Source organism: Myotis brandtii, unplaced genomic scaffold (genome assembly GCF_000412655.1).
Source record: "Myotis brandtii unplaced genomic scaffold, ASM41265v1 scaffold23, whole genome shotgun sequence".
NCBI lineage: Eukaryota > Metazoa > Chordata > Mammalia > Chiroptera > Vespertilionidae > Myotis > Myotis brandtii.
Window position 1 is genome coordinate 4,973,784 of NW_005358649.1, and position 21,658 is coordinate 4,995,441.

The following is a 21,658-nucleotide window of genomic DNA, read 5'->3' on the forward strand; positions in this document are numbered from 1 at the left end:
ATGCCCAGGAATCGGTACGTTTAATCAATTATTTTACAAACTACATTTTATCCTCTCACCTGCAATAACAATCAAATGGATAAGCATTTTGCTTCATATTCCCACAATCAGTAGAAGGACATGTATCTTTTTTAAATGCAGTTTTGGGTGACTTCCTCGGCACTGAAACTAGAAATACAATTTTTTAGCAGGACTGTCACATGGAGGAGATATGTGGTCTGATTCAGGCAATGCAAGTAGTTTCAAATGATTGATAATAATCATGTAAGGGTCTCAGAAATGTCTTCGATTAGTAATAACCTTTATCGTGATCCACACCAGAGGATTTATTGGAGTTACACAGAGCCTTTGGAGCCAACACCATCCCCTGACTCAAATGGGAAAAAGGACTTGCTCAACTACCTGGATACTTGCCCACTATAAAAAGGGTAAAAAGACCTTTTTGCTAAAACAGAAGATTACCACCCTGGCCAGGGTGGCTCAGTTGGTTGGGCGTTGTCCCGTGCAGCGAGAGGCCACGGGTCCAATTCCCAATCAGGGCACATGCCTAGGTTTTGGGCTCAGTTCTCGGTAAGGGGCATGCAGGAGGCAGCCGATCAATGTTATACCCTCACATCAATGTTTCTCTCTCTCCCTCTCCCTTCCTCTCTCTGAAGTCAATAAAAATACATATTTTTTAAGAAAGACAAAAAATAAAACACAAGAGTACCTGAAACTTTTAGAAAACTCTCCTGCTTTGAACGATAGCTACTTTGAGGTAATGCTGAGCAACTTAAATTAATGTTTGATTTTTCCAGCATCAATCCTGGGGGGAATGCCACAGGGGATGCCACGGTCCATGCTGCCCTCCTCCTGTGTTGCTGCAGGTGGCCCGGGTATGCTTTCATCAGGAAGTCAGTGTGTGTAACTCCAGGACACGCACTACACCGAGCATCACCAAATCCTCTTAACCTCTGCCACGTCCCCTGAGGCAAAGACAGGACACTGACACATAAACAAGCTGGGTGACACATAGAGCTTGAAGGTTAATAGGTCTGACCTCTGATTACGCTGCTTCACTCCTACTCACCACAAGGATAAGAGACTGCATTTTTGTCACACTGCAAACTCTTTTTTTATGACCAAAATAGCTTTTGAAGATATTCTTTTTTTTTTTAATTTCGGAGAGGAAGGGAGAGATAGAAACATCAATAATGAAAGAGAATCATTGATGGGCTGCCTCCTGCATGCCCCCTACTGGGGATTGAGCCTGCAACCCAGGCATGTGCCCTTGATTGGAATGGAACCCATCAGTCCGCAGGCCGATGCTCTATCCATTGAGCCAAACCAATTAGGGCTTAAAGAGATTCTTAAATACGTCTGTCATGATAGCCTAATATTCCCAAAAAAGCAGATGTTTCTATGAGTTGGCACAGTGTGGCAGAAAAAACATGAGCTTTGAAGACACAGAATCCTGGGTTGGAGAGCAGCTCAGTCCTTCGAGGGCCATGTCAGCCTGCACAAATTACACGCTGGGCCAGCTCCGAGCAGGAAACCACAGTGGTTTGCCCTCTTTCTTTCTTGCCAACTAACCCATCCTCCTTCTGAGACATTCCACAATGTTTCTATGATGCTTCGAGCACCTCTCGTACTTTGTTATTCACCATAAATAACTAAGGGGCTGGGCCACCAGCTCCTCAAATCTAGGACCCCGCCACCACTGCACAGTGCTAGGTCTGTGGGGAGGTCCAGGCAATGCTGCAGGCTTGCTGGCTGGTCTCCGGCCTCTATTTCACACAAGAAACTTGGCATTGGGTTCATCAGTCACTCAGTCATGCCAATGCACTTCAAACTAGCAGGCAGCACTCAGAATATACACCCATAAGTCCAGATATTGTGAAAACCAACTAAATAAATCATCAGAAGAATTTAATGTAACATAATAAATAATGTTTTAGCCCTGGCCGAGTGGATCGATTGAAGCGTCATTCCACACACCAGTAGGTTTGATCCCTATTCAGGGCACGTACGGGTGCAACCAATCGGTCCTGGTCTCTCTCTTTTCCTCTCTCTAAAATCAATAAACATACTCTTGGGTGAGGATAAAAGTTTTAAAATAAAATAAAATTTATTAAATGTTACTTTTACTATCAGTTTGCTTTGTCTTAGGACTTACAGGGCATTTATTTCCATGTTTGGGGTTATGTTCCATCTATACAGACTGCTCTGTGACCAGTTAGTCAACCACAGTGTAGGAGTCTGGTAACTCATTTATCTTTGAAGAAATGCATCTTGACCAGAGAATGTGAGAATGTCAACAAATAACAAGGAAATTAGGAAAGCAAGTGGGTCAAGGTTCTATGACTGAAGCCAAGAAAAGGCCTGGGAATTTAGTGAATGATAAGCTCCCAGGAAATTTGAACCGAGCCTTGATGAGGATAATACCTTAGATAATTAAACATATAGTCTAAATGTTACTGCCTAAGAGAGAAGAGCTAAAGAGTCAAAGTTGCTCGTCTTCATCTCAATGAGAGAGAGAAGGGCTGAGCAAGAGAGAGAGAAAAGGCAAGCAAGCAACAAGTGTAAGAAATACTTGATGATATTATGTGTACTATTCAGATTGTTTTATTATATTACACTAGTGGCCTGGTGCACAAATTCGTGCACATTGAAAGGAAATTAATCAGAAGAAATATTTTACTATCGCTATTCGCCCTTTCTCTACAATAGAAGCGTCAATCAAATTCACGATCGACAATGACAGATGGAAACACACACGTGCTATTGGTGCCAGCGAGTACTTTATATGTATTGCGCATGCACAAGTCAACTTAACCTTTTATATATATAGAATAAACTTGCTTAATTAGAACTGCTTTCTGATTTAGCTAAACTCTTTCCAGCCCAATGAAGCACCCCAACTTCTCTTTCAGGTAACTGTCAGCAACACAGCAGTAAATATCAACACGAAGCAGATTATTATTGTAGATCACACAGGGAGAACAAAGGGTAAAATAAATAACTGTAGCAGTGTTTGACTATATTCTGCACAGTGAGAAAACCTGAAGTCATTTTCAAAGTCCACCATTTACTTATTTTCAGTCGGGTCAAGTTTCTAAGCTTTCTAAATCTCTGTTTTCCTGCAAATGAAAAGAAAATAGGATTCCACTGAGTCTCCTATCTACCTACGCCAGGACTTCTGTGAGGATCAAATGAGGCATGAGAAAATGCTTCACAGACTTTTGGTTAAAGTGTAAAATGTTTCCACCTGGCTATAAAGCAAGTTGTGTTCCTGGGCTGAAGAAACTCCTAGGGCAGTGATGGCAAACCTATGACACGCGTGTCAGAGGTGACATGTGAACTCATTTTTTTTGGGCTGATTTTTCTTTGTTAAATGGCATTTAAATATATAAAATAAATATCAAAAATATAAATCTCTGTTTTACTATGGTTGCAAATATCAAAAAATTTCTATACGTGACACAGCACCAGAGTTAAGTTAGGGTTTTTCAAAATGCTGACACGCCGAGCTCAAAAGGTTCGCCATCACTGTCCTAGGGCTAGTCACTAGGGAGAGGAAGCCGGGTGTTGCTACGTGACATCATTACCAGGTACCCACAGCCACCGTTTCCAGGCTGGGCTATGGGCCGCATTTTGCACCATGGGGTCTTGGCAGCGTAGGCTGCAATTTGGTTGGCTATCACTCCAGGGTGGTAGTGGGGCCTGTGTCCCATTTGTGGGAAGCCAAGTGTTGCTTTGTGGGCACCAGGTTCATGGCGCCATTTCTCTGTAAATGGCCATTGTGCATCACAACAGCTCCTGCATATGCCCCCTGGTGGTCAGTGTGCATCATAGCGAATAGGCAGACAGTCGGACACTTAGCATATTAGCCTTTTATATATATAGAAGATTAGAAATATAGACTATTGAAATGAAACATAACTTATTTGGATTTAGGAAAGATTGGAACACAAGACAGTTTTATTTTTGTTTCTCATGGAGCTGTGTAGATAATTACTAAGTTCAGTGTGGCAAAAAAATCTCTCACTGCCTTTACTGACTTGGAGAAACCCCTCTGTGTGTTCTTAAAATGACAGGATGTCAAGCAAACTCTATGAGTCTTTCCAACCCTGTTGGATAAGGTTCCAGGAGGATCTGAGGAAGCAGCATGGCCAATTCCACGAAGTTGAGACCCATGTGGGACTAAAGTAAGAATATATTTTGAGCAAATTTTAATTATTCTTTTTGTGATTTTCCTGAAAAATTCACTTAAGAGAACAAAAGAAAGGCTTGCAAGGAAGACTATACAATCTTATTTGCAGAGGATGACAATTCCTGAGTCAGAGAGACCTGCGATGTAATGGGAGATGGGGGCGGGGGGGGGGTCTGCAAACAAGGCCAGCACGGCAGACTGATCAAGACTTGGGGGCCTGACCACAGGATCACTCGGGAGGTTCAATCCCCCCAGATACGCCTGAGGAATTCCGCCCAGAAACTCAACACTTCGAAACCGATGACCTATGACGAAGTCAACTAGATGAAGAGCTAAATCTATAATCTTAGTTGTCACTTGACTCTTGTTCTATCAAAATGTGATTCTAACAAAATCAAAATAAGTCTTCTTTGACTTCTCAAATTTAAGGACAGGACTCCCCTGCCAATGCCTGTGGACCTTGTATTAGACGGTACAATTTCTTGGACAGAGTAACAAGTCAAAGATTGCCATGCCTTTCTGGGGGTGGAGTTCTAGGAAGGCTGTTCGGGACAGATGTCTGCTCAGACACGGGAAAGGGAGTCTTATTCACCACAGTCCTAGCGTCCTGCACCGGCGTGATTACCCAGCACTCAAAAGTAGTCCAGGAAACACTGGTTAACTGAGGGGGTGATCAGTTTACCATATGCCAGCATTGTACACACAGCCACTGGGCTCATCCACACAACAGCCCCATGAGGGAAATGCCATTGTTATTGCCACTTAAAGCTGAGGGGACTGGCCTGAAGAGCAGAGGGGTGAAGTGACTGGCCCAAGGAGAGCCAGGTGTAAACAAGGGTACCCTGGCTCCTCCACCCCCCTGAACTGTGACACGGCACCACTGCAGTCCCCTCACCGTGGGAGCGAGTGATGGGAAGGGAGGACACTGGACTAGCAAGGGCCAGGCTCCAAGCCCCGAGGGAGCAAAGCAGATCAGGCCCACGCAGGGTGAGTAAGGGGTGAAGGGATGCACGTGGGATCAGGCTGGGCACGTGCTAGGCTGGGATGCACTGAGGTGTACCGGCGGGCTCTCCGGGTACTTCTTCACGTTTTCCCTGATCAATGACCTTGAGGCAGCTGCATATTTGCCGATGAGGTCAGGCTAGCTCTGTGATTTTCATCCTTAGCTATATGTAAAATCAACGGACTCACAAATCAGTAAGAAATATAATCAACAGCAAAACAAGCAGAGAAAATATATAAAGTCACAATTCACAGGAAATATAAATGACTTACACTATGAGAAGGAGCTCAACTACATTCATAAAGAAATGCACATTAAAATGCTAAAGATGTATCCTTTTTCACCTAATCATATCAGAAAAGGAAAAAAAAATTTTAACACAGGCTTGTCTCTAGTCTGGATGATTGTAATAACCTCCCAGACTAAGTTGGGCACAGTGATCCTGGCAAAAGATAAGTCAACGCGCATCACTATTTTGCTAAAAACCCTGCAGTGGTTCTACGTTTTGTTCCCCGAGTAAAAACCAAAGTCCTTAGAATGGCCTACAAGGCCCTTCACACATGTGGCTCCAAATCTTCTCTGACCTGGACTCACACCTGCTCCACTCCCACCACACTGGCCTCCTTCTGCTCAAACGCACCACACAGGTTCCCACCTTAGGGCCTTTTCCATGACAGATCTCCTGCTTCTCCCCCAGACGCCCTCAAACCTCACTCCCTCTCCTCCATAAAGTCCCCGCTCAAATCTCGCCTTCTCAAAAGACCTCCCTACTTAAACTGGCATCGTCATTTGCTACATTTTCCATCTGTCCATAGCATGTTCACGCCTGATCTACTATAAAACACACTTACTATCTTTATTTTTATTGTCTGTCTCCACCAACGAGAATGTAAGCTTCACCATGGCAGAAATTTATTTTAATTTTAGTTTTATTTCACTGAATATTTGTCTATTCTTGTATCCATGTATCCTATGAGAAGGTCTCACATGTGGCTAAAATGTAAGAACAAAGATTTATCCTGCAACATGATTACAGCAAAACATTCAAAACGGGGTGTCCATGAATACAGAATTGGTTGAATAAATTACAGAACAATCACACAGTGGATACTGGGCAGTGTAGTCCCTGGTCGGAGCTCATGCAGGAGGCAACCAATCGATGTATTTCTCTCACATCAATATTTGTCTTTCCCTATCTTCCACTTTCTCTAAAAATCAATGGAAAAATATCCTCGGGTGAGGATTTCTTTTTAAAGTCATCTACAACAGCATTTATATATTTGGAAACAAAAATGAAATCACTCCCTTAAGAGCCAAGAAGAGTGCTACCAAACAGAATACATAATAAAAACTTAAAATTATATAAAATTAAACTGGCATTCAAATCAAAGAAGGTGAAATATTCTAAGAATATCTATTCCAATTGCATTAGGGGAGAAATCAATTACTAATTCACTGGGACGACTAAATCCAATCTACTGCTTATATGATCATTTGAAATAGTGATTTTTTTAAAAAGACTTAGTCTAAGCCAGTGGTCGCCAACCTTTCGGACCTCACAGACCACCGGTTGGTGACTGCTGGTCTAAGCTATAGGGGAGTAGTGGGGCTGCATGGGGAGAGTGAGCAAAAAATAAAAAAACTCATGGACATAGACAACAGTGTGATGATTGCCGGGGGGAGAGTGGTGGGAAGAGGTGGAGCAGGGTATAAGTGGGGTAAATGGTGATGGACGAAGACTTCACTTGGGGTGGGGAACACAAGTACAGTGTTCAGATGATGTGTCGTGGAATTGTGCACCTAAAACCTGTATAATTTTGTTAACCAGTGTCACCCCAATAAATTCAGTAAAAAGGGGGGAAAATAAAAATATAAAAATAAAAAGACTTAGTCTCAAAGTCAACTTCAAATATAACAGAGTTTCCCCCATAAATCAAGCATATTGGGAAAATATAAAATTATTCCAAATTCTTGTATTCTACAAAGAAATATGTTCCAAATCCAAGGGCTTCCTATCACAATATACAGCATTAGACACTGTTCCCTGATCAACAGGCAAAAAGATAATCAACTGAAGTTAAAATAAAACATACCTTCTACCAGAAAAAAAGGAATCGAATCAGCAAGGACAAATAAATGGAAGTTATTAGAAGACCCTTATTTAAAGATTGGTTACACGTAAAACATAGTTCCTTATATTTCATATACTTTGCCTTATAAAATAACACCATAAATTCTATGGCTCATTAATCTAGAGCAGGGGTCAGCACACTTTTTCTGAAAAGAGCCAGACAATAAATGTTTCAGGCTTAGCAGGTTGCATTCACACCTGTTCAACACACCGCAGCCACAGACGACAATACATGAATGAGTGTGCCTGTGTGCCAATAAACTTGATTACGGATGCTGAAATCTGAATTTCATGTAATTTTCACACATTGCACATTAGTATTCTTCTGTTGATTTTTCCCCCCGATAATTTTCACAAGTACAACCTGAGGCTGTGGGCCATACAAAAACAGGCAGCAGCTGGATTTGGCCCATCGGTCACAGTTTGCCAACCCTGATCTAGAAATACACAAAAAGTAGTTACTAGCAACACTTTCCAAACATTCTTTTTCATAATAGAATATAAAGTGTTGCACCTTCACTATAACATTATTTTTCCAATAGATTAAGTTCTAAAGCAGCATTATCCACCAAAATAACGGCTGAACCATAACTAAGAAGGCTAAAATGAAGTATTCTTAGTATTTCAAAGCCACATAAAAGGGATAATAAAACAGGAAAATGTTATTTCGTTACATGTTCCTAGGCCCATAAATTTCACATGGAATTAAAATTTGTTCTACATAATATTTGCCCATTGAACTAAAATGGATTTATTAGCAATACTTATGCCAAATTTAGAATTTCATTCACACCACATGTAAAATAGTGTTAAAATGTGGCCCCACCCCATAACAAAGAAACAGAATTTCCGGAGGCTGAGGCCCAGAAATCAGGATTTTAAAAAGATTCCCAGGTGATTCTAATGTGCAGCCAAGGTTGAGAACCACTGTGATAGAGTCTTTAGATTTGTAATGGTGGCGTTTTTAATATGGAAAATGTGTGCCCAGACTTAGAAAAATTTCTATCCACAAAATTACTGGAATTAGGAAAGTTTTAGTTTGCAAAAAGGGGTAAGTCCTTAGCAATTTGAAAAACTTGGCTGCCCAGACACTTGCTTCCCTGAGGACTGTGGTTAACTGCAATTCTTACCTTCTACTTTAACACTTCCAAAAGATCTATCTGTGACTACTTAAACCATCGTATCATAAAATAATCCCTGATGCTAACAGAGGGTAATGTGTGCCCAACACAGGACATTCGATTCCCCTGGGGAACCTTGTAAAACGCTGGTGGGCAATTCTCCAGCCAGCAGTTCTGACTGAATGAGTCTGGAGAGAGCCTGGCATCGGACCTGTTAGTGCTGCAGGAGAGCCTGATGCTCCGCCAGAGCTGGAACCACTTAGACCAGTGGTCGGCAAACTGCGGCTCGAGAGCCACATGCGGCTCTTTGGCCCCTTGAGTGTGGCCACGAAGTTTCAATCGCACTGTACGTGCGCGCCCACACGTGGTATTTTGTGGAAGAGCCACACTCAAGGGGCCGCAGTTTGCCGACCACTGACTTAGACAAACAGCTTTCTGCAGGACATCTTTAAGAATCGTTAAGGGATCTTTAAGACGGACACAGTATGCAGCATTTCCCAAGTTTGTCTTCAAATCCCTTTTTCCACAGAGCACCTGAGACTCCTGAGTTCCTCATTCTTCAGCTGAAAATCAAGGTAAGTATTAAGTTTAAGTAGTAAGAATCAAACTGTGCCACTTTCCAAAATGTATAAAAGCTCTACTATGCTTAGGGACAGGGAGGTGAGGAGGGGAAAAGGGGCGTCTACTTGTATGCGATCATGTTTTTTATTACATTACAAAAATGCCAAATGAAAGCTTGACTTTTAACTAAAAAAATCTCATAGTTCCTTGAAATGATGCTTACGTTACATTAAGCCTGTGACTTAAAAGCCTTCACGTGTTGTGAAAGCTAATTGCAAAGGTAAATTCGTGCTGCCCTCTAATGGTTGAAGATAAATATTTCACCTGTGCTACACCAGAAATACTGATGATGAATAAGTTTATTATTTTACAAATGGGAGAAAATTATATTAGGTAACAGAAGGGAAATACGATTTCACTTTTTGGGTGTGCCTGAGTTCAAAAGATTAATTAAGGCTGCCATATTCATGTTCAACATTTTTTTTAATTAGCAAGCCATTTTCCTCAACTACCCGTAGCTGCCTTTGGGTGTGAAAATCAAGAAAATACACCCACCCTGCGCATTCCACAGCTGCCGTCTCCATTCAGCGTCTCTCCACGTGTCCATGGCAACACTCTTCAAACTTAACGCTCAGGCCCCATAAAATAATTTTGAAAACTATGTATACTCTTGCACAATTATTACAGCTAAAATTTTCCATTAGAAAAAGTAAAATAAAACACAATTTTTCATTAGAAGCTTAAATACTTCCAAAGAATGTTGTTTTTGGTTTGCTGTATTGACATTTGAAAATAAAAGTGTGTCACTCCTTTCAATGTATCCAAAGAAATCTAAATATCATAACAAGTTGTTGACATCTATCCTCACCTACTTCAACAATACCTAAACTCTGTTAAATATATCAGAAATTTGACATCACTGTTTTTCCTCTTGAACTTGCATCTTATACCACTCTCCATAGAATTGTACCCTAATGTTACACTTTATAACTGAAAGTCTTTTATTGCTCACTCTTCCATCATCCTGTGTATCAAGAATAGGAACATTAATTAAAATTTCAGAAGTTTTATATCTCTTGTGACCATAAGCATGTCTGTTTCTTAAAATGTTGTGGAATAGCCTGGCCAGCATGGCTCAGTGGCTGAGCATCAACCTATGAACCAGAAGTTCAAGGTTTGACTCCTGGTCAGGGCACATGCCCCAGTTTCGGGCTTGACCCCCAGCGGGGAGCATGCAGGAGGCAGCCGATCAATAATTCTCTCTCATCATTGATATTTCTATCCCTCTCTACCTCTCCCTTCCTATATGAAATCAATAAAAATGTATTTTTTTAAATGTTGTAGAATAACCCATTATTGCAATTATTATCAGCAAATAATTAATGGAACAACATAAATCACAAATTTTGATGATTTTCAAACAGAAAGTAAAATCTTAGTGGGCATGCTTCCTAGTGAGATACTTAGGGCTTTTTAAAAAGTGTATATTGTTGCCCTAACCGGTTTGGCTCAGTGGATAGAGCGTCGGCCTGCGGACTGAAAGGTCCCAGGTTCAATTCCGGTCAAGGGCATGTACCTTGGTTGCAGGCACATCCCCAGTAGGAGGTGTGCAGGAGGCAGCTTCCGATGTTTCGAACTCTCTATCCCTCGCCCTTCCTCTCTGTAAAAAATCAATAAAATATATTTTTTTTAAAGTGTATATTGTTGTTTCTACAAAGAATATTTCTTACTGCTAAAATGAGACAGGTTCTCAATGTAATTTTTAATTTGGAGTTTCCCAGGTAGGAATAATCACTGAAAACCATCATTCACGTTAATACATAAATCACCGCTGAGTTTTATTAAAAGTACAAGGTTTTTTCTGTGTCGCCACTTCCATTGTCATCTACCGTCAGAAGTTATTTTCATGCTGTGGCCGCTGACAACTTGATCAGGTCCTCTTGCGATTTGTTGAAAGCAAAGAACTAGAAACCACCTGACTTACAATGGGACGTGTTACACATTTACTACAATTACTCAGTTTCTCACTTTCTAGGAAGTTGTCCAAAAAGGCATTCCTAAGACTTAGCAAATGACAATTACATCAGTTATCCTTACACTTCTTTAATTTCATATCCTCAGAAAGGGTAGAAAAAATAAAAATATTTTGACTCTCCAAATCAAAGGAGAAAAAAAAATTCAGAATTTTCCAAATTTCTCAGAGCTAATACTGCCAACGTGTATAAAATTTCTGTTACACAATTCTGAAAGCAGAAAGCCCACTCATCCAAATATCAGCAGTGTATCTGGCTGATTTTTGCCTATTATGTTGAACCATATGAAGCTGACATATTTATAGGTTAAAAAACAGTCAAATATTGGCAATTTCATACGGTTTAAACTCTCATTTATCATTTAACCACCAGCCTTAGAATATGAACCAAAGGGAATGTACCCAGTATGTATGTTGTTATTCAGTATACAAGCACCACCTGGTGGCAGAAAGCAAAACTGCAGGTTATACTGCTCCAAATATATTCAGTTTCTCAGTTGTTTTACTTTCTTTCCAATATGCTTTTTAAAGGGGCATTACACTAGTGAAGAACACTTAGACTGACAGTTTGAACAAGCTTAAAATAAACAGCACATATAACAATAATTAGCAGCTAGTCATTGATCTATGTCCCATAAACCTTGAAATATAATAAGCTATTTTCATAAACTAAAATCTTAGTTATTTCTGGTTTTACTGATATTTAACATCATGACATAAAATCAGGTCAGACACTTCAAAAAACTTGTCTCACCCTCTCAAATTTCCACTCTGTACAGTTCTTTGCCACAACTTAATTTCCCAGGGCAATGGGGGGAGTGGGGGAGGGGAGGCATGAAGCCTCAAGTAGGTATCTGGCTCTGCCATAGAAACAAGTAACTTTAGGACAAAACAGTCCAAACTCTTTTCCTTGTTTCACTTGCTATGACTCATACCACACATGCGAAGAGAAAGCAACTGTACTAACCTAGGTACAAGTGATTGGCCCAGGAATTGGATACACTACTAGACAAAGGCGACCAAATATTAGCTTGACACAAAATATACCAACCACACGTGAGGCCAGGGGTGCTTGGCATGGATGCAAGCCATGCGATTGTTCCAAAATGAAGATGACAAACCAACAGAACCAAACCCTTTTGGGAAGGGCATGTAAATCCTAGATGAACAAAGAACACATGGGTCAGTCAACTTAGGCTGCATCCAAAACAAGGCCATTTTCTGCAAGATGCGTTACACATGCTATTCCGGAAGCCCTGGCCCCTGCGCTTCCTGTTTCCTCGTGTTCCTCCAACCAACACTCAAAGCCAAAGGTTACCTTCGCATACCCTTCACTGAGGCTTTACAGAGTGATAAAAGGACTCCTCCTAAGTGTCTCATAGGTAATATAAGCTCAACACAGTCAAAACCAAATTCCTCATTTTCCCAAAGACCTGCTCCAACTCCTCCCATTGTCCAGACATATGAAGGTTACCCTTTATGCTCCCCATCCAGTCGCTCTCCAAGTGCCACGAAGTCTATCTTCTAAATACCATCTTCACTGTCCCCGGCTCTCATCACATTAAGCCTGAATTATAACATCCTTGTAATTCATCTGTCTCCCTTGAATTTTAAGCCTATCCAAACTATTTTCCATATAGTACTATCAAAGCAATATTCCTTTAAAAACTATCCAGCTAGCCTGAGCTGGTTTGGCTCCGTGGATAGAGCGTCAGCCTGCAGACTGAAGGGTCCCGGGTTTGATTCGGTCAAGGGTATGTACCTTGGCTGCGGGCACATCCCTAGTAGGGGGTGTGCAGGAGGCAGCTGATCAATGCCCTCTCTGTAAAAATCAATAAAATATATTTAAAAAATAAAATAAAATAAATAAAAATGTATTTTAAAATAATAAAAATAAATTTTAAATATCCAGCTGTTTTATCCCTCATCTTACAATCCTTCAGTGGCTCTCAATCACCTTCAGGATAAACCCTCTCCCTCTTGGCGTGCCACCTGCGGGCACCCAGGTCAGTGCCCTGCCGGAACCCTTCAGCATTGTCATCCCAGACACACTTGTTTGCTTGCAAGTCCAGGGATGAACTAAACTTCTCAGGATTCCTTGCTGTTGTTCTCAAAATCTAGGCTGCTTTTCCTAACCTCCTTCACCTGGCTGTCACCTGGTTAACCCTGAACCTTCAGTGTAAGTGTCGATTCCTTCTCAGAGGCTTGATTCCCCAGTCTGAGGGAGGCGTGTTCTCAATGTTTCCATCGCCATATGGACACATCTATCATGGTTGTTGTTTCTTTTCATTGTCTTCCTCCTCTAGACTCGGAATCCGCTAGCCTGTCTCTCATCAAAGTATCTACTGTAACACAACATGTGGCAAAGAGCCGGCAGGCATGTTTGCTGAGCGAACGAGGCCTCACGAAAGCCCTTTCCGTTGGTATGATCTCCATGTGGAAAGTGAGGCAAGTAAGGGAGGCCCAGTGCCTTCCCCAAATCACACAGCTAAAAGCAGCAGGACTGGGATTTGAACCGGATGTCCTGGCCGTAATGGAAATGATTTTCTCTCAGAATCTGGCCTTTGGGGAACCATTCCATACAATCCTTGTGTTATTCGGATGGGACTAAATCCTGTTTATCCAGGCTGAGCACAAACCCAAACTTGGCCAATTAAAGTCCCCCGACCCCAAATCCAGTCTGAATGACAAATTCTGGGATGGACAGTCTACACAAAGGTGTGTGTGTGTGTGTGTGTGTGTTTTCTAAGAACAATCCAAAACCAAAACCTTTTTCTCCTTCTCCAGATGACAAGTCGAGGGTCTGGTATCACACGAGGTATAGCTAATGGAAGCGAGTTTCTTTGAAAATAAAGTCAAGCAGAAGAAAAATGAGATGCGCAACACTAAAGCCCTGCATCCAACCACGCCTACAGGTCTCCCCGCCAGACCTTCAGTCACACGGGGCAAAACCCCCATTTCCACATGGGCCAGCCTGAGATGGGCAGCCTGCGTCAGCACACCGGGCCCTCTGGCTTCAGCCAACCAGTAATGCTCTTCTTTTCATCTGTGAATATACAAAGTGGACAAGTTGTTGGAGGCCTGATCTTAACCATCCTGTTCCTTGAGATAACGTGTATACTTTTTTGTAACAAAGCTGGGAGAACAGAAGCATAAAATGCTCTCCAATCTTTACATCTTGTACTTGGACATATAAATTTGTGGATGCTTTCAACTTTATATGTGAGCCAACAGGGCTCCAAATGAGAAAGGAAAAGAAAAAAGATGTAACTGGATGTACTCATTTTCAAACATCTTGGGGGTAGCAAAGGGAGACCGGGACTTCAGAGTCCAGGTGAAAATAATCATCTCTTTTTCCTCCAGCGTCAGCAATGGGTGGAGGAGGAAAAGGCCTGTTGATGAGGTTCTCCTTAGCCTCTGAATGAGTGCAGGTGGAGGAACCTCATCAGGAAAGAACAGACTTAAAAAACAACAAAACAGCCTGGGCAATTGCTAATTATTGCTTAAGATTATTTTAAGTAGAAAACGAAAGGACCTTTTCGGAAATCCCTTGGAAATGCTACCTGTTTCTTAAACTCCTTCACCTTTCATTCCCTGCCCTATTAGGAAGCTGCCGACTCACCGGGAATCTGACAAGAAGCGTCTCCTCGAATCTTTGGCTCGAGTTCCCTGTAACACATGCGGGTGGCGTCCTCTGCAAATGAAGCTCCTCTGCGGTATCCTAATTCTAACCGAGTAGCGGTGAGGTCTGGCCTTAGGGAGCGGAGAGCTTTTGTAAAACATGGCCTGGCGGCTTCCCTCCTTTCTTTTTGCCCTTTTAGTGACTCAGACCCTCCAAAAACCTGAAGGGAAAGCCCGCTTTATCCACTACATGGAAATGGCCGAAGGCACAACCCTTTGGAGAAGTCAAATCAAATCCTTGCAACTTCATGACAACCACGGAATCAGATCCTGAAACTAGGAATTGCCGACAAAGGAAAAATGCCAGCGTTCTTAGCAGAAGATCTAAAGCAGAAAAGATAAAATCCAAACCCCTGACCCCTGTCACATCCTTATTTCCCGCCCCTCTGGCCCAATGGAGGCACCAGCACTCAGGACACTGCTGCCGGGCACTCAGCGACCACAGGGCCTTTGCACTTGACGGCAGGGCCTTTGCACTAGGCCAGTGATGGCGAACCTATGACACGTGTGTCAGAGGTGACACGCGAACTCATTTTTTTGGTTGATTTTTCTTTGTTAAATGGCATTTAAATATATAAAATAAATATCAAAAATATAAGTCTTTGTTTTACTATGGTTGCAAATATCAAAAAATTTCTATATGTGACACGGCACCAGAGTTAAGTTAGGGTTTTTCAAAATGCTGACACGCCGAGCTCAAAAGGTTCGCCATCACTGCACTAGGCGTTTCTCTGCCTGGAACGCCCTTCCTCCCTCCAGTGCCATCCCCACTGCTCATTTCCTCTCTTCCTTCAGCTCTTTATTAACACTGTCACCGTCTCAGTGAGTAACACTGCCTCTTACTGCGACTGCCTCCCCCACTAGGACATGAGCTCCTAAGGACAGAGATTAATGTCAGATGTCTCACTGCTTTCCCACCAGATTTCTTTCATTCGAAAGCAATAATTTATAATGTTATACGTCAATGATAGTACAACACGAAAATAAAAAATAGGCAATAAATTCACTAATCGAAATTCTAGCAAAAGCCCAATACAGGATTATAGACATCAAAATCAATAAACATTTAAGTATAATGTCCTCATGAGTCTATTAAGTATAATGTCCTCATGAGTCTATTCGTTATAGCACATTAAAAGTTAACTATCTTGCAAACATAAAATAGACGAGGTTCCTAACTCAAGTAGGCAAGTAGTTTCATTTATATTAGGTAAACTCAGACTGACAAGAAAGGGAATGGGTATGTTATACAGAAGAAGAGAAAGTGAGGCAACTATAGGACAAATGTGATGTCCCTCTTGCCTCCTACGCGGTGTAGACGCCACAGGATGCTCCATGGTTGGAGAGGACACAGAGGGATGGAACAGCATCCCAGGGAGCCGAGGAGAGCTAAGGTGTGGGCCACGGCGGCCAGGAAAGAAGGCAGATGCTCGGGAGGGGTACTTAGGAGGAGGCAACGGCCCACGATCACCACGTGCAGGTTTCGGCGGGGCAGGCAAGATAGGTGCCAGCTACCCATGGACAAGGGACATCACCACAAAGACCGGAGGAGCCAGAGCACAATGCAGGCCCCAGACAGACACGAGGGCCCCCCTTCCCACCGGGACAGGACAGTCAATTCCCCAGACACCCCTGGAGGAAGGGGGAGGGGCAGAAGTCTACGAGATTGTCTCAAAGGGTTTTCTCAGAGAACCTGAGCAATAGTTAAATGAGTTACTTACAATATAAGTAGGATTAAATAGTAATTTTTTCCATTACCAAGCAAGACACCAAAAAATATCAGATTACGTATAGACCAAATAAATATCTTCTCCTCACATCTGAGTCTGTGATATCAGTAAATATACGAAATGATTTGAAAAGCATCAGCAGCCCATCCAGAGATGAAACGATAATTATGTGACATGCTAGAGATATTAGCTAACACTACAATGGCAATTATAGTGCAATATAAATGTGTCAAATCAATGTCCAACACCCTAAGCTTACACAATGTTACACAACAATTATACCTCAATAAAAAAATTTCAGAGCATCAGCAAATATCTGATCACATGTGAAAATTCCTTAGACATAAAAGTAGTGAAAGATATAACAAAAATATAATTAACAGATTAGACCATGTAACATTTAAAACTGTAGTATATTACACAAAACAAACACAAAACTAGCCAATTTTTTTAAGCAGGAAAATTAAACAAATAATTAATGTAATACCCCCAACACGTAAACATTTGAAGGTTGGTCAAGCACTGCAATACAAGTTAGCAAACTCAAAAAGACAAGTCAAAAAAAAAAAAAAAAGCAACTAATAAATATTTGAAAAACTGTTCAGTCTCACAAGTAATCAATAAAACCAAAATCTAAAAACATTACACTTTTTAACTGTCAAACAAGACAATGCGTTCAAACCCAATTTGTGTTGTCAGAATGCAATGGAATATACTGTAAGAAATTAGTAAAAACTTTAATGTAATTGGGCAAAACGATATTCTTTTAATCCAATACCCCCTTGCAGTAATGTATCTTAAAGAAATAATCAGTGATATAAACAAAAATCTGTATATAAAGACAGTTTACTGCAGCATTATTTATAACTATCATAAAAAGGGAAACCTAAATGATCAAAAGAGGTATGCTTTGTTTGTTTACTTATAAAATATTCATTGTTTATACCTATGTATATACTTATAAAGTATACCTTGGCCATATAAAGCATTAATACCCATGAAAAAGATTTTTTGAAGATTACTTAAAGATATGAAAAATGATCACTATATTAAGTGAAAAGAAGGCAATGTTACATATATGAGATGAACAAATTATGATATAGTCATACAAAGGAACATTATTCCTCAATAAAAAGGATCATTATTCATCAATAAAAAAGAGCAAAACCCAACATGGATGAATCTCTAAAAAGAAAAGTAAACAAAGAAACCAAGAAAAACATCACATAAAGTGAAAAAAGTCTGATACAGAAGAGTAAATACTGTATGAGTCTAGTTATATGAAGTTCTGTAACAGGCAAAACCAGTCTATGGTGACAGAAGAGTGGTTACTTCAGGGAGGAGGGATGCGGGAGGAGGAAACTCCCAGGGGGGGTGGTGACAAATGAGGATTCACCCAGGTAAAAAGTCATCAAATAAACTATAATTAACTATAATTACATCTATACATAAATAATCAAATAAAGTCATCCAGATGTACATTTAAGGTTTGTACATTTTATCATTCACATAAACCTCCATGAAGTACTATAGAAATTGCATATATATTGGGTAACTCCAATTTGGTTAAATATATTTATATGTAAAGTATAAAATATATATAAAGTACACCAAAATATTAAAGGTGGTTAAATCTGGGATTGCAAATTATTTATAATTTCTTTTTAACTTTCTGCATTTTTCACATCTTCTATAATGAGTTAAATTACTTTTACAAATGATCAGAAAAAAAATTATAAACCTTTTTAAAAATCCTGCCATGCTTATAAAATTGTTACACTTATAACTATCACAAAATTATGTAATGTACAGAAAGACTTAGTAAATCCTCCCAACAAATTTTTTATAAATTATTAAAACTCTTTCAGGAGAGAATTTAAGTAGGCTCTTACTCCTTTTCACAGTACTAAATTTCATTGATGTGTCCTATAATTTCATAGCTTTTATCCACCATGAAAAACTGTCTTTAAAAAAATTAGAAGCACTCATGCTTGCAATATATTCGGACAAAATAAGGAAAACACTAATTAAGCTAACCACCTGCTTGGTGAGGAAATGAGCAAGTCAACTGGGCGGTCAGCACTAGACTGTGGAATGACTTTAAAACATGGTCCCGCCCAAAGCAAACATAGGGGTCTCATGACTCAATAAAAACCAGTTCCTGAAAACCAGTTATTTTTTAAGTGAAATATTCCTGTGAGTCTGATTTATCTAAGTCCCATGAAATATGCCTGAAGTCAATATTCTTTACAATGAAAACACTCCTTGAGTTTCAGAAACGTTTACCACATGCATAAACTAATAAATAAGAACAAAACCAGAAAGAGACACACCTCTGATTGTACATGCCCCGGAAGTTGTAATTAGCTCTGTAATTTGGGAAGGGCTTTGGATCCAGTGGCCTGTAGATGGCAGGCTCTCCCCGCTTCATGGCAAGCCCATTCAGCTCCACCGTGGGAGTGATACTACCTGTGAAGACACATGTCAAAGGCACACAGGTGAAATATTTCCCTAATGAATCGTGCCAGCCCTATCTATATTACATGTAAACACCCTGGAAGTAGGTCTGCTTTTCTAAGGGCGTGCATAACCAAACTACATAAACAGGAAAATCGTTCCAAATGAAATCTGGAATCTGGGGTTTTGCAACCTTTTCTGTACAGTAATGAATGACCCAAAACTCAACTTTATAGTGATACTATTTCAAAACAAGGCAAACACAAGTTTTACAGATTGCTCAATTCAGATATTAAGAAAGTTTTGAATTTCATCATTACTTATCCCAGAAAACTTACAATTATCTAGTCATTAAACACCATCACCTGTGAATATTTTTACTTATATTTGGCAATCAAGCAACTAAAATTAGCAAGGAACACAGTCATCAGTAATTCTTGGATTTGTCTAATGAAAATAAATTTTGAATTTTTTCTATAACCAACAACAGGACAAAGGAATACAAGTGCGTAATGCTTTCTGTAGATAATCTTCATAGATACACATGGTAGCATGCATGGATGAAGTGATATATCTGAGATTAGTTTCAAAATAACTCAGAGGAGAGAGATAAGAAACAAAATTGGCCCTGGCTGGTGTTCTCAGTGGTTAGAGCGTCGGCCTGTGCACTGAAGGGTCTTCGGTTCGATTTCCTGTCAATGGCATATACCCTGGTTTCAGGTTCAATCCCCGATGCCCCTTCTGGTCAGGGTGTGTGCAGGAGGCAACCAACTGATGTGTGTGTGTCTCTCTCTCATTGGTGTCTCTCTCTCTCTTTCTCTCTCTCTCTCTCTTCCTCCTTCCCTCCCTTCCACTCTCTCTAAAATGCATTGGAAAAAATATCCTTGGGTGAGGATTTAAAAAAATGAAACAAGATTGGCCATCATGTGTGGATAACCGCTGAAGCTGGGGATGGGTACAGAGATATTCACTATCTTATTCTCTCTATTCTAGTACAAGTTCAAATAATTATATAATGAATAATACACAATGTAAAATTATTATGTCAAGTTATTTTAAGTACCAAAAGAAGTTATTTAATAAAATATATGTACATATGCTCCATGTAACAAATCACAAAAATAAATCTAAAGCTTTCCTAGAAAGTAAAATTTATTTGCAATGTAAATTCTGTGTACAGTACATTTAAGACTCCATTCATCACATACAAAATTGGGTCCAGTTCCTGCCACGGTGAACCCAGGGCCGGCACAGAGCACCAGCAAACGGGTGGGGGCTGACCCAAATGCACTCCTGGCAGCCACGCCGCGAGCAACCCACCAAGACTCAAGAACCTGCTCATTGGGTCTCATCACTAAAGAATTCGTGTGAAACCATGGAAGAGTTTAAAGGAACAAGGATAAACCAAGGTTAAGAAGAGGGGAAAATATAGGGGGTGAAGGACAAAGGAAGAGGTGGGAAAGCATAAGAAAAAAAGCAAAGTTAATAGATTGAATTAGTCCAAATCCCTAATTTAATCCATATGCACGGGGCAGAGGAAGAGAAAGTCAAGCATGAAGGAATTTCCTTTTGTCTTTCATTCATTCAGTATTTTACAAACCTTAAGCATACAGCTCCATGAATTACTACACATGTAAACACTCATGTGACCTCCACTCAGATCAAGATCCGAACGTTTCCATCACCCGGAAAGTCCCTCATGCCATTTTCCAGTCAAGACCTACCTCCCCAAGTTACCCATTCTGACCTCTGTCATCATGGATCAGTTTTGTCCTTCGAAGCTGAATATGAATCCTTTTGTCTTGCTTCTTTCACTCGACATAATGATTTTTGTTGCATATATCAGTATTTCAAACTATATTTCATCACTGAATATTCCAATGAATGAATATACCAGTTTATCTAATCTGCTATCGATGGGACATCTGGGATTGTTTCCAGTTTGGGGCTATTAAGTGAAAAGCCACCTTGAACTTTTTAAAATAAGTTCACACACTCATTTCTCCTGGGTGTGTATACTAGCAGTGGACCTGCTAGGTCACAGAGTAGGTTTATATTTAACTTTATTACGGACTGCCTAACAGTTTTCCAAAGATTTTTATCAACGACAAAGAGCAGTCTGCCTTTAAAAGCTTACCATTTTCTTCAGGAAGACTTCAGTTTAATAATTAACATGTAAATCAGGTGTAAGATTTATGTCATTTCGAGTTCTCCTTTGCAGTAACCGCACAGACACCAACAGCCTCAAGGTCACAGAGGGTCTTGGTGAAGGAGAGAAGGTGAGCAGAAAAGCACAAACCGTGCTGAAAAGGTTCCTCTCGTCTCGAGGAAAGTAGCTCCTACTGTTTCACCAAGAACTAGACTAAGGCAGTGATGTTTTCCCATAAAACACCCAAAGAGTAACTTCAAACTCTGAGACACCTCCAGGTAATGCTCAGTACCATTACTTTCAGCATAGGCCAGTTGGGCACAGGCTACATAAAGATAATCGTTACACAGGACTCCTCATGTATGATATGGCTATAAACAACACTATAAACACAGGATCCTTTTTCAGTGGTTTTTAGCCACTTTAAAGGAAATTTCTACATTTATCAGTGATTAATATAAAAAGGCTAATTAGCCCTAACCGGTTTGGCTCAGTGGATAGAGCGTCGGCCTGCAGACTGAAGGGTCCCAGGTTCGATTCCGGTCAGGGGCATGTACCTTGGTTGCGGGCACATCCCCAGTGGGGGGTGTGCGGGAGGCAG

At 40.6% G+C, this 21,658-nt stretch overlaps 1 protein-coding gene across 9 annotated transcripts in view; it reads right to left on the reverse strand.

Annotated features, from left to right (window-relative positions):
• STAU2 (staufen double-stranded RNA binding protein 2) overlaps positions 1-21,658 on the reverse strand; it is a 220,675-nt gene that overhangs the window by 166,354 nt on the left and 32,663 nt on the right. For all 9 annotated transcript variants that reach the window (XM_014539847.1, XM_005866375.2, XM_005866373.2 and 6 more), the window contains one exon: positions 18,785-18,920. In XM_014539847.1, the coding sequence (XP_014395333.1) occupies positions 18,785-18,920 (136 nt within the window). The remainder of the gene's footprint in view (positions 1-18,784; positions 18,921-21,658) is intronic.